This window comes from Ailuropoda melanoleuca, chromosome 2 (assembly GCF_002007445.2).
Source record: "Ailuropoda melanoleuca isolate Jingjing chromosome 2, ASM200744v2, whole genome shotgun sequence".
NCBI classification, from domain to species: Eukaryota; Metazoa; Chordata; class Mammalia; order Carnivora; family Ursidae; genus Ailuropoda; species Ailuropoda melanoleuca.
This window is the reverse complement of record NC_048219.1, coordinates 190,148,728-190,163,042: the sequence shown is the minus strand read 5'-3', so window position 1 is coordinate 190,163,042 and position 14,315 is coordinate 190,148,728. Positions and strand designations below refer to the sequence as shown.

At 37.6% G+C, this 14,315-nt stretch overlaps 1 protein-coding gene across 14 annotated transcripts in view; it reads left to right on the top strand.

The window, feature by feature from the left end:
* Window positions 1-14,315, top strand: part of TRIP12 (thyroid hormone receptor interactor 12) — a 140,517-nt gene that overhangs the window by 80,677 nt on the left and 45,525 nt on the right. For all 14 annotated transcript variants that reach the window (XM_034655323.1, XM_034655328.1, XM_034655317.1 and 11 more), the window contains 5 exons: window positions 346-429; window positions 1,501-1,596; window positions 11,232-11,380; window positions 13,942-13,977; window positions 14,061-14,156. In XM_034655323.1, the coding sequence (XP_034511214.1) occupies window positions 346-429; window positions 1,501-1,596; window positions 11,232-11,380; window positions 13,942-13,977; window positions 14,061-14,156 (461 nt within the window). The remainder of the gene's footprint in view (window positions 1-345; window positions 430-1,500; window positions 1,597-11,231; window positions 11,381-13,941; window positions 13,978-14,060; window positions 14,157-14,315) is intronic.

Sequence of the window (14,315 nt, the reverse complement as noted above, 5' to 3'; positions counted from 1 at the left end):
TTTGATCTTCATGGACTTTTGGTAGATGAGTTTAGGACGAGACTTAATTTAGGAACAGTTTCAGAGGCATGAGGAATCTGTCAAAGCCATGTATGGAAGAAATGTAAAGTTTGTATTTTTATGCTTGTTGAACACTGAGATAGTTGAGCCATCCTTTCGTTCATAGAAGCTACAGGATGAAATCTAGAACAGCTGAGTGTGCAATAGGCAGGCACATTTAATTGCCTTTATTCGAGGTAGTCTGTAAAACTCAGTTCGTTCTTTTTTTTTAAAGATAAACCAGACATAATGAGTTTGAATGTTCCTCTTCTAACCCTCACCTTCTTTTCTCTCCCCCTTTTGAAGCCTCTAGTTCTGTTGCAGGGGCTGTGGGCATGACCACCTCTGGGGAGAGTGAATCCGATGATTCCGAGATGGGACGATTACAAGGTAAAGACAGTTAATGAGCTTACAAGAAACAAAAACTATTATGAGAGGCTGCCTGTGACTTCTGTTCTTTGTTGAAATGAATTCAGATAAGCTCATTTAAACATACTCTAGCAATGCCTGTACTTACAAAAACTTACTTGTGATGATTTGGATTTGGAAGATCTGTCTGGCTCTTTATTTTTACTGTTTAGACAAAATCTTATATATATGTTTTCTGTGTTTTTAAAATGTTCTCTATTATGGTTGCTTGTATAGCTGGTAATGAATTAAGGAAGATCTTGAAAAGGGGATAGCTTAATATGTTGTTCTCTGGTACCTGCTAACATAATGCACCCCAGTGGGGTGCTTTTGCTGTATTCTTTTGTGTTCATGGTCACCTGTTTTAAAATGAATGTAGAGTGTATACCTAAACACCAGGTATTGTAATGTTGTGTTTTTTTTTAAAAAGCAGCCTTATTATGTATATATTCTTTACAAATGGGTGGGTATGTATTTTTATTGTCTTCAGACAGTTGGTTTATATGATAGATCGCCAGTGTGAGGCTTGTAAGAAACATTATTTATAAAGCACTTTCAGATTGCTTTTAAATTCCTAAAGTGGCTTACGGCATTCTCTTTTCGACTAGAAGTCTCTTGAACACATTTTTTTCTCACCATTGGACTTGATAATAAAAAATAATTTTTCCATGTGTTTTTAGAAGATCTCATGACTAATGTCTGATTGGGAAATAATACCAGAGGGAAAGCAACACAAGGGTGCTTAACCTATAATTTCTTCATAGTAAATACTTACTCTGGGTTTTCCTTGGATTATTTGATACAGTCCCCTCTGGCACTGATATTTAGTATCTCCATAAAACTTTAAGATGCCTTGGAACTACCACATGGGTGTTGTAATTTACATTAATTAATATCTAAGAGTGGTCTTGAAAGTTTAGTTTCTCTTAAAGATAAAAATGGAAAGTAACTTTGTCTAAATCAATCATGTGAGGTGAATCAGTTCGTTGAAATTTTTACCCTAAGATTAGCTGGATTTACAATTCAATTATTCCTCCTTTCTTTTTTCTTTAGCTTTGTTAGAGGCCAGGGGTCTTCCTCCTCATCTGTTTGGCCCTCTTGGTCCTCGGATGTCACAGCTTTTCCATAGAACAATTGGAAGCGGAGCTAGTAAGTGAATACTCTTAAATTTGCCCTCCCCCCAAAACCGTTAATAATTAGGTGAGTGCTGTTTTTACTGCTTATCTATCTATTGCTGCAAAGAGACTTTCCTATAAGGAGGTTTTCATGAACTTTAACCTGTTTTAAAAAGTAGGGTTTGTTCACATTCTTGCCTTTAAACCCAGCAGCTCTAGGTTCTTCTGTATTTTTATTTTTGATTACTGGATTGGAGTCATTAGAAAATCATCCAGAGTTATGGCAAGATTGAATCTTTAACTCTAGCATAGTGAATCTCAGATGATTACATTGATTATATTATAGCATCTGATTGCATGATTTGCATAGATTTGAATCTTGAATTTTTTGTGGCATAATAAAATTTAATCCGTAAGACAGTCAATTGTAGAGTGAGCTGGAGAGAAAAGATTTCTCAGCAGAATTACCAGTCGCTAGACTCATTTAATCACATTAACATATTATAATCCAGAGATCTTGTCATATATGGTAGACAAAACAGTGACTCTTGAAGTGGCAGTTTGTAACAAGAATAACTTTTGCATAATTACAAATCCAGTTAAATTCTTTCTGGTATAGAATACTATCTTTAGCTTCCTTAAACAAAATTTACATTTAAACATTTTTTTAATAACTCCATTGAATGTTTCCATAGAATCAGCGGGCTATTTTTAGACCTTAGTCTTGATTAATTTCAGCATTTCTAAAGTGTTAACTGAAGTCTGTTAACTCTGACCTTACTAATATGTGCTCATAATTTTCCATCAAATATTCCAAGTTGGTGTTTTTTAATGTGTGGACATATGCTCACATATGTGTATTTATACTTAAGTCCTCTTCAAGTTTCTGGCCTTAGCATTTGACAGGATATTTAGGAAGCAGCTGGTATTTTTGGTTTGGTTTGGTTTTGCTTTTGCTGCCGTGACACTCAGCTCTCAGATAACATACCCTTTTGCACCGTTCTCATGAACCCTTGCAGGAGGATTCCTTTTTAGTGTCATTTATTAGGTACCGGGATTGTCCTGAATCATGAACAGTCTGGTACACAGAGTTGTTTCCCACATGGAGTTTCTTTGCTAGAGGGTGACCCTGGCAATAAAGGAGACAGTTTTCCAGTAGAAAAATTTCAGGTAATGTTAATGCAGTGGAGGAAAACAAAGTAAGGCTGTCGGTTGGCTGGGGAAGGGATTATACTTAGGCTGGTTAGAGAAACCTTCTCTGAGGCAGGGTGAATTCGTGGATACCTAAATGAAGTGAGGATACCAGCCCTGCACAGGTCTGAGGGAAGAGGAAGGCTCCACCAGAGATGGGAATTAGCTTGGGATGTTGTAGAAAGAGCAAGAGGGACCTGTGGAAAGAGTGGAATTGTAGAAGATGAAATCTGAAGAGGGGTAGATAACTCAAGTAGGGCTTGGTAGGCTGGCAGCAAGTGTGGGGTTTAACCCAGTAACTACTCAGGAACCATTGAAGGATTTAGGAAAGGGCAATGACAGGATATGTATTATGAAAAAGATAAATATATGCAAAAGTTGAGAGTATAGTAGTAGAATAACCTCCATGAATCCATCAGCAATTACCAGTTCCCAGCAACTGTTGTTTCAGTTTATATCCTCAGTCCTCCTCCCCACTCCCAAGATTATTTTTAAGGCAATCCTATGCATCATTTCATTTGCATGTCATTGAATTTATAACTATAAGGACAAAAAATTTTAGACAGTGTTGTGGTTAAGAGGAATCCTTTTACTAGGTGCCTGTTAGAGCGCAAATGTTTTAGGCCGCTCATAAATCCATTTACAATTTTTGCTTATTTGAATTGGGATCAAAATATAATCTACACATAGCCATCAGTTAATGTGTTTCTTAAGTTCTTTTTTTTTTTCCCTTGAGAAATTTCATTTCACTTATTTTTACGACTTCATTTATTTCTTGGGAAAGGCTGGAAAGAAAACTTTTGTTCAGAGTATTAACATTAGGGGTGCCTGGGTGGGCTGAGTCAGTTAAGCATTTGCCTTCAGCTCAGATCATGATCCCAGGGTCCTGGGATCCAGCCCTGCGTCGGGCTCCCTGCTCCATGGGGAGTCTGCTTCTCCCTCTGTCTTTCCTGCAGCTTGTGCTCTCTCTCTCGCTCACTCTTTCTCTAGCTCTCTCTCAGATAAATAAAATCTTTTTTTAAAAAAAAAGTATTAACATTATAACATCTCAAATTCATATTAAGGGTTGAGCATTGCACATGAAATTAATGTGTGCCCTAGAATAGAACCACCGCAAAAAACAGTGTTACACCCTCTGCCCCCCCTGCCCCCCCCCCAATGCCCAGGATCCAGTTCAGCAATGCCTGCTGCATGGCCAGTCTTTGTCTTCACCCTTACGCACATCCCTCCTCCCACATTGTTGGAAATGAATCTCAGACATTATATAATACTATCTACAAACATTTCATCATATAGCTCAAGATAATGCCCATTAAAACACAGGACATTGCACCCCTGCCCCCAGATTACCATTATCATATCTGAGAAATAAACTAGTAATTTCTTTAATAATAGCTGTTCAATGAGTGTGAAGTTTCCTTCTCTCGAATGTCATAAGTGTACTTCTTTATAAACTGGTGGTTGGATCTAGAGGCTTTTTCAGATTCAAGTTTGATTCTTTATTTCCTTGGTTGGGAAAGACTAATAAGCCAAAGTGGTAGTGTGTTCTAATACAAGGAGGCACATAAAGTCTGATTGTCTCTTAAGTCATCAAAACTCAGTGTCTAGCTGACAGGGATTATAAAATGATAGTACTTCACATCTCATGACCAGACTTCATTTATTTGAAGTAAAGGAGATAATTTAGTAGAAATATATTAACATCTGCCTTCTGTTTTGTTACACAGCAGAATAACTGCTATAGGAAAAATGGATTTCTCCCCATTATTTACCAGTTTGGAAAATAGTTGGTTTTTGCATCCTCCAAAGTGCTAGTCTTGTTGTTTTTAAATACACTGTGAAATGGAGACGTTTCAGTGATTTTTTTTTTTTTGATGATTAAATTGTCCTATCATTGGATGATGGCATCTTTTGGGGTTTGGTTTCTGAATCTTTTTGATCTGATCCCCAGTAGTTCTTGATAACTTCTTTTCTGATATGTCAGGCTCAAAACCTCCACCCTGAAAATAGGGTTTTTCTCAGAGAACACCCTGATTTCTTTTATATGAAATAATATTTAGAGCTCATAGTCTAGAGCCTATGTCTACTCATTGCTACTGGGGTGTTTTTTTTTTTTTTAAGATTTTATTTATTTATTTGGAGGGAGAGCATGAGAGCATTAATGCTTGAGTGGGGATGGGGAGAGGGAGAAGGAAAAAGAAGCTGAAGCCGACTCTGCCCTGAGGCACTGATGGGGGGCTCAATCCTAAGACCTGGAGATCATGACCTGAGTCAAAACGGAGAGTATGGATGCATAACATACTGAGCCACGCAGGTACCCCTGGGGTGATCATTATTAGACACTTGTAATGAACAAACCTAGGAAGTAATTGTATTTTATCTCTTAAAATAAAATCAAGAGTTTCTGTTTTTAATGTGAATTCAAATATAGGGCTGTGAGGTTTTTATCTACCTTTATCTTGTATCTTCTTTCTCCCAAACCGAAAGTTCCAGTTTCCAATGATAGTAACGTAGTCACATATTTGCTTTTCTCCTACAATACAAAATTCCAACTTAACACCAAAAGTAATAGTATTGAGAGTTTTAATTTTTGAACAGTTTTTGGTGCTGGTGTTCTTGGGGACTCATTTTGTGGTCACGTTTTTGTATTTTAAAGTCATTTGAGATGATTCCTTCTCTTCATTCAGGTTGCCAAGTTGGTTTGGTTCATTAGCTTGATTTGCTTTTAATTCCTAGAGATTGCTTTTAAATTTTAACTTTGATTTTATACGTATACAGTGTTTTACATGGTTTAGAAAGTCTGTTCCACAAATAAGGTATATTTAGGGAAGTTCTTTTGCTATTCCCTTTACCCTGCTTCCTCCTCCCACACAAATAGTCTTTGTTAATTTTATGGCTTGTCCTTCTGTTATTTATCTAAGAAAACAAAAACATCTACTCCACACGCACTGCCTTTTTAAGATAAGAACAGTAAACTTTATAGGTTGCCTTTAACAGTAGTTTGGTGATCATTTTCTGTAGCTGCTGCGTAGAGAGAGAGGAGATTCCCTATTCCTTTCGTAGAGCTGCCATCATGCTCCACTGCTGGGATCGTGGTTTATTTAACATGTCCCCTATTGGACATTCAGATTATTTCCTGTCTTGGTTGTGTTGCAGTAAAACACAGCTGTCGTATTTTTTCCTGCATTATCTTTAGGATAGATTGTTGTAAATCAGCCTCTTCTGGAGCTGTACCATTTTGCATTTCTTCCAGTCACATATAACAAACAGTATGGTGCCATTTTTTTCTTCTTCCTTTTAAAGATTTTTTTGTTTATTTATTTGACAGAGAGGGCAAGGGGGAGGAAGCACAAGCAGGGGGAGTGGCAGAGGGAAAGGGAGGAGGAGAAGCAGGGAGCCCTATGTGGGGCTCAATCCCAGGATTCTGGGATCAGGACCCAAGCCCAAGCCAGATGCTTAACTGGCTGAGCCACCCAGTTGCCCTTTTTGCCATTTTTTGCTCTTCTGCTAACTTTTTAGTTCTATATTCCTTCAGACTTCTGTAAGTGGTACTGTAGAGATCTTAACGCATGTCCTTTGTTTATTATAGCCTACCTTATATTAATACTTTATCGCATCCTAATCAGTGTAAGAACTGTACAATAGTTTGACTCTTTTTACCTCTTGCCATCCTTTATGCTCTTGTTTTGTTTTACTTATACATGTGTTATAAACACAGTAAGACCTAATTGTTGTTTTATTATTTTTTTTTAAAGATTTTATTTATTTATTTGACAGAGAGAGACAGCCAGCGAGAGAGGGAACACAAGCAAGGGGGAGTGGGAGAGGAAGAAGCAGGTTCATAGCGGAGGAGCCTGATGTGGGGCCCGATCCCATGACACCGGGATCATGCCCTGAGCCGAAGGCAGACGCTTAACCACTGTGCCACCCAGGCACCCCCTAATTGTTGTTTTAAATCATCCATATTCCTTTGTCCACATATACATCCCATTTTCAGTGCTCTTAATTCCTTCCTGCGATTTCTCTCTTCTAATCAGAGTTATTTCCTTTTTCTTCAGAAGAACTTTTTTTTCCATGTGGTGAATGAATGCTAGTAATGATTTTTCTCTGCTTTTGAGAAGCCCTTGATTTGCCTTAATTTTGAGAAGATATTTTCCCAAGGTATAAAATTCTCATTTGAACTCTTTGTTTGTAATGTCTTCTGTTTAAAAGTCTTACTGATGCCCTTTCATGGCAATATCTTTTTTCCTCTGGCTTCTTTTAAGATTTGCTTTTGGGGGGCGCCTGGCTGGCTCAGTTGGTTAAGTGTCCGACTCTTGATTTCGTCACTGAGGTCATGATATCAGGGTCATGTGATTGAGCCCCTCACTGGACTCTGCTCTGCACTCAGCATGGATTTTTTTTTTTTTAAAGATTTTATATATTTGACAGAGAAAGAGCACAAGCAGGGGAGCAGGAGAGGGAGAAGCAGGCTCCCCACTGAGCAGAGAGCTCGATGCGGGGCTCGATCCCAGGACTGAGATCATAACCCGAGCTGAAGGCAGTCACCCAACCAACTGAGCCACCCAGGCGCCACATAGCATGGAGACTCTTAAAATTTCTCTGAAGAAAAAGATTTGCTTTTTCAAATTATTAATTTTAATAATTTTGCTATGTTAGGCCTAATGACTTTTTCCTTTTATTTTTCATCTGCTTAGGTTTCACTGACCATTTGAGTCTGTGAGTTTGATACCTTTCATCAGTTTTGGAAAATTCTTGGCCATTATCTCATGAAATACTACTTCCCTTTTCTCATTATTTCTTTGATAATTCAAATATTCTTCCCTTTCCGGAGTATCAAGATCATACATGTTCAGACTTTGGGCTTCATCCATCATATTTCTCTGGCTCTATTTTATTTTTTTTTCCTCTTTGTCCAGTTTGAAAACTTTTATTGACCAGTTTTCAGGTTCACTAATTTTTTTTTTCTGCTGTTATCTTCAATCTCTTGGTAAACCCACCATTTCAGATATTATGTTTTCTAGTTCTGGACAATTACTTGATTTTGTTTTGTAGATTCCAGTTTTCTGTTGAATTTCTTTACATACTTACCTATTTTGTCCATCTTTGGTTATATTCACAGTTTGTTAACCATTGTTATAAAAGTTTTCTAATTCTAATGGTGTTGGTCTGCTTCTGTTTTGGGTCCCACCCCCCCTTTAAAAAGATTTATTTATTTATTTTAGAGACAGAGGGTGCGAGTGGGGGCAGAGGGAGAGGGAAGGAATTCCTCAAGCAGGCTCCTTACTGAGTGTGGAGCTATGTGGGCCTTGATCTCATGACCTGAGATCATGACCTGAGCGGTACCAAGAGACAGACACTTAACTGACTGAGCCACCCAGGGGCCCCTCTCTCTTGATTATTAGTCACATTTTTCTGCTTCTTCATACATCTAGTAGTTGTTCATGTGCTAGACATTTTGTATAAAAGAACCGAAGAGACCCCAGATAATGTTTTCTGTTTAAAGTTGTTTCCCCCTTTTCTATATTGAAGCATAAAGGGTTAGAAGCTGATCATTTTGGTTTAGTTGGGGCTTTAGCTTGTTTGGACCAGAGTCGCAGTTTTTGTGTGACTAATCCCTGTTTGTATGTTGTGATCCTCCTAGGGTTTTGATTGAAAACCCTGCAAGTCTCTGTAGACTTAGACTTTATTCATTTTGCAGTTTGAAAATGTCACAGATGTCTTGGGGGTAGAACCCACTGGCTGTGTGTTTGAGGTAGGCATCCTCCCTCCGTAGGGCCTTTGTCTTCTGAGCACCATGAGACTTCATAAGATTTTGTTCTGTCTTACCGAAACTTCTGATTCAGCCCCAGCCCTCTTCACAGCTCCAGAACTGAGCCGATGTCCGTTGGAAACATCAGCTTCCTGTGACTCCCTGAAATGCTATGGGTTCTGTCTCCCATTTGTATCAGGAGTTCACAAGCTCCTGCCCAAGGGCCAAATTCACCCTCTGCTTGGTTTTATAGAGCCTGTGAACTAAAAGTGATTTTTACATTTTTAAATGGCTGAAAAAACTTCAAAGTAGTATTTTGTGAGATGTGAAAATTAAATGAAATTCAAATTGTAGTGTTCCTAAATAAAGTTTTATTGAAATATACCCATGCTTATCCGTTTTACGTATTGTCTGTTCTGCTCTTATGCTAGGGTTGACTAGTTGCCGCAGAGACCCTATGGCTTGCAAAGCCCAAAGTACTTACTATCTGTCTCTTTATAGAAAATGTTTGCCTACCAACCCTTGATCTGTGATAGTGCTTCTCAAAGTGTGGTCTGTGGCTTGCCTAGGGTTCCTGAAACCCTAACATTGCAAAACTTTGGTAATAATTGGTAAGGTTTTTCCTTTTCGACATTGTTGATGTTTGAATTTTGTTGATGTTGCAAAAGCTGTGGTGGGTAAAAACTGTTGGTACGTTATTGAAAAAATCAAAGCAGTGGTTCCAAACTGCACTAGCAGTCATTAACCTTCAATGCCAAATGCTCCTAGAAAAAACAATTCCATTTTTATGTAAGGATGCCCTTGCTAAACAAAGTTATTAATTTTACTGTCTTTACCAGTAAGTACATGTCTTTTTAATAGTCCTTGTGAAAAAGCCGGGCCTGTGTTTTCTGCATTCTTCATCTCAAATAATATTGCCATAGATTGAGAGTAGATGCAGAGGTGGTCATACTGCTGTTTTTCTTTAATAAAGCTTGACATTTAAACAATTTGCAACAAACAGATTATAACAGTGCTCATCACTGAATTTTTTTTTGTTTTAGAAAATATAGTGGTTTTCACAAAACTTTGTTTATATTAATATGTAATGAATTAATCAGTGAGTATTTAAAGTTTTTTTCTCTCTTAACCCCAGACACATTTATAAATACACGTTATAAGCCACATAGGTAAAGGTGCCTTGAGGCTCCTTAGTAATTTTTAAGAGTATAAAGTGGCTCTAAAACCAAAATTGACTGATCAGAGCATAAATTATGGCTTTTGCCTTTTTTTTGTCATTTTTAGTTTGGTTTAAGGTTCAGTGGTATCTTTCGATCATGCTAACACGATCTGTGTCCTAGACTTGCCAGCTTCCATGTTTATAAAACATCCAGTGGATATGTTAGTTTTTCCTGTCTTGGGTGGTTGCACTAGTAGAATACATGAACTGTTTCATTCTTTTAAAAGCAAATCTTGAAGCAACTGAGGATTCTTCTGTTTTCAAGAGTTTACTTTCCCTTCATTTGTTTTGCCTTTCACATTTCAGTGTAAAAATGATAGGCCTGCTCTAAGTGGAAAACCTATTTAGTTTGAAAATTTTAAAGATGGCAGCCATCTGAACTTGACTTTCATGCAACATATTTTTGGGTTGACTCTTAGTTATGGCAAAGGTAGGTAGGCAGTAATAGTTACATGCAATTCATTAGCCACAGTCTTACATAACAGAGAAAAAATAAATCTTGCAAGGATCACCATGTGTCCACTTTGAAAGGCTATGCCTTCCTGGAAGATCACTGTAACTTAATTGAATAAAAACACTTCGGTTTTCATATGAATCCACATTCTTTGACAGTTTCTAAACATGTGGCATTTCCAGGCTGTTTCACTAATGACACAGGAGTGGACAGATCCCATACACAGATAAGAACCTGAGAAGGTGTAGGAAGAGAAGGGGCTTGAAAGTAGCATTGGCTATAATTTGGTAAGCATTAATTGAAATAATCATGGTTTCAAGTAGGTAGGTGTTTATGAAAATTTGAAACACCTTTGTGGCCTTTAGTTTTGAGTATGTTATGCAGCTCACTGACCACAGCCTGTCCTGTGGGAGTTGAATCTCAGTGTTTTTCAGTTCTTTGGGCAATTGATTTGAGCCTTAAAAGTGGAATTATCTTCACAGGGAATGAGAGGAGGTGAAAAGGCCAGTCTTTTGCTGTTTTTAGAAATACTCATTCTCTCCATTCTCTTCTGTTAGGTACATTGCTCTCTTTGGCTTTATTTTCTTGCCCTTCCGCTGTTACCAGGTTTCCTTTTACTCTGAGCATTTCTCCAGGAGTATGTGGATTTTTGTTGAAGACTGGTCATCACTGTTGAACAGATTGTTATTCCTGCAGAAAGCTTTTACTCAGTCTATATATAGAAGTAACTGTCAGAGGTAACAATTCATGTTAGTCTTACGGATATTTTTTTTCTTTTAGCTAGTAAGAGCCAATAAGCTTGTCTCATTTTAAAGGAAAAATTAAAAGACAAAAATCTATAAATACTGTGAGATCACTGTAAGGTGGGATGAATTCAACAGATTTAATTGTGTCTTGAATTATTAGCAGCCTGTCTTAACCCTGATATGGACCTAGCCTTTCACTGGGATCGAAAGATAAGCAGCCAGATACCATGTAGAGTCACACCTTACACCTACTAAAAATTTCCTTAAATGTCTAAAAGTAATGGTTTTTGTTTTCCCCCCTGTGAAGGCTCCAAGGCCCAACAGCTTCTGCAAGGACTACAAGCAAGTGATGAAAGCCAACAACTCCAGGCAGTTATTGAAATGTGTCAGTTATTGGTTATGGGAAATGAGGAGACGCTGGGAGGGTTTCCTGTCAAGAGTGTCGTTCCAGCTTTGGTAAGAGTTTGCCCCTCGTTTTACCACAGTTCTCTGAACGCTGACGAAAGCATGATTGTTATTTACACGGTTTGAACTAAGAGATGGTAGAGTGTGGCTTCGTGCTTTTACTTCATGCTTCTAGATCTTGTCAGTGATTGCTAATGGTGAATTCGTAATTTTCTAAACTACTTCTTCTTCTAAACTACTTCTTGACACTTACAATGACTGGTTTTGAACTTTGTCCCATCAGGTGATACCTAAACTTACGTGCTTTCTCTTTTAAACTGGTTTTACATGGGCAGTAATAAGCTCTCACTTGTGGGCTGTCTTTGTGGGCCACAAAGGTTTCGTGTTTGGTAATTGTGTGCAACGACAGAGCATTCAAGCCAGAATACCACGTGATTCCTTCCAGCTTAGGTTTTATGTTAAGTAAAAATAAAAAGAAACAAAACCTTTTAGTGATTTTTAACGCAGTCATCAGTTGATGTTTAGAATTTATTAACATCTTAATTGCTTAAGCTTTTTAATGGGAAAACAACGGGAAGAGAAATTGCCATTACTAAATGTAGGCCCCTGAGCACAGTAAGTCAAATAGCAGCTTGGTAGTTTTCTTAGTTCAATGATTAAAGAGATTGGCTGTAATTGAAAATTAAAATTTAAGTCTGAGTGAAATACTAATAAAAAACGGACGTAAACATCATAGCATATGAGTATTTTGGAAGTTAAAAGCAAATATAATGTTAAGTCTTTGTTTACATAGCAAATAAAGTTGACAAAAATATGATTGATGTATCAGATTGTCTCAGTTGATCTCATCAGATCGTGGAGACAGTTGAATGAAGCTCACTGAAACACCAGATGATGTAGTCTTTGTTTGCTCTTGTTGGATGGCTCAGCTCTGGCAGGGGTGAGAAAGGATAGACTGGTTTCTTCAGCTTCTGCCATGCAGGCCTGGATGGTGAAAACTGGTATTTAACTATTACCAGTTCCACTCTAATGAGGATGTTGATTTCTGAATGTTTAATGAAAGCAGTATTCGGTTTTGTGCTTTTACATTTTGCCCAAGTCAATATTCACGCTCCCCCTACACATTTCCCTAGGAGCTGGTTTTGTTTCCTGAATTAAACTATCTTGTTTTGTTGTTGTTACTGTTTATTAAAAAGTAACAACAAAGAACTAGGTTTATACTATCTAAAATGCAGTTTTTATTAGTTGAATAAAGATGCTACTAAGTCTACGCACAAATGTTGGCACATAATCTAATTTACTTAATTTGCTGGCAGTTGATTAGATTTAAGTGCTTAATAGACCTACATTAAGTCAGCTCCTGCTATTAATACTGACTGTTGTTAATGAATTGTCCAGGTTTATCTTCTGTCAGTATTGAATATTGTGACTGTATATCTGTCCATCACCATTCACTTGTGTGACCACGGTAATTTTTGTTGAAAAGGAATCTATTACAGCAGTTCTTCCCAAACATGGTGGTCTTACAGTGTTCATTCCATCTTAAGAATTGGAGAACTTGTTACTTTTCCTGTTAACATGACAGCCCCTTTCGATCTACAGTGGGTGTTTCAAATGACTGGTTGGAGGTGATTTGAGTTCCATTGAACCCCAAAATGGGGAGTTGTATGTGTGTTCTAACAAAAAAAGTGATTAGGGGACCGACCTCTAATATGTAGATAGCTTTACCCAGCATAATTTAGAGCTGAGAAGGCACTCCTATTAAATGAATATTGTATTAGAATATCTGATGCTCATTATTAAATACACTTATTTGAAGGTACTTTAGAGCTTAAATTCAGTGCATTTAAAATTTTCCGTTGAACCAGAAGACAGTGAATGATTCCTTCCCCAAATAGGAAATTTCTTCGGTAGCTTTCGCTTCTTCAGGAGGATGGAGTACACATATACCCCTAGCAGTTCTGAATTTCTGCCTTTGAAAAACATGGCTGAAGTCTGCTTAAGGTGTTGTCCACAAGAGAAACTAAAACAAATCTGACATTTAGATTCACTCATGCATTTGTAGAATAATAATAATAATTTGGGTTTTAATTAACATATAATTAGTTTCTGATGTGATCAGTAATGTGTTTGAAGATTCTACAATTGAGTTAAATGGTTTTTAGCTCAACTTGTAGAGAAGCTTATTCACAGGAGTTGAAGCAGTGGTCTTGAGTCTGTTCTGACAGTTGTTCAATGCCAGTGCATTGCTAGTCCGTTGCTCTAGGTATGCGGTATTTATTGATGCTGGTTAAACGGGCATCTGACAAGGGGTGAGAAGCACCAGAACGGTTGTAAGCGACAGGAAGGCTTTGTTTCTGACTGGATCATGAGAGGTGGTGATTATTGAGCAAAGTTCCCAAGTCGGAGCTGTAATCTGTGCATCATGCCATCCCTAATACAGTCATTCCTTGTGAGTGTATGCTAGGTTTTAACTTGATCATTATTTTTGTAAGAGTAAGGTCTTGACTAATACTTGCCATTTCAGTTGACATAGAGGAAGAAAGAGTTCCTCTAGGACTTTTCTCTAAGGATATAGATAGCTTCTAATAGTTTCTTATCTTTTTTAACAGATAACATTACTTCAGATGGAGCATAATTTTGATATTGTAAGTATGTGGTGTATTTTTTAAAACACCCCAGATTTAAATTTTGGGTTCTTATTGAGTAAAAGTGCTGTCTTGTTTTCTAGATGAACCATGCTTGTCGAGCCTTAACATACATGATGGAAGCACTTCCTCGATCGTCTGCTGTTGTAGTAGATGCAATTCCCGTCTTTTTAGAGAAGGTAATCCTGCTTTGGCTCAGCTTGTTCAAAAGCAGGCCTAGGGGAATTGAATTGAAGACTCTTGACTTCTGAATTCTAAAGTAGTACATCGAATTGTAAGGCCACCTTGAAAAACTTTTTAGGATTCATTATCTAGTCAAAGTACATTTTTTAGCCAAG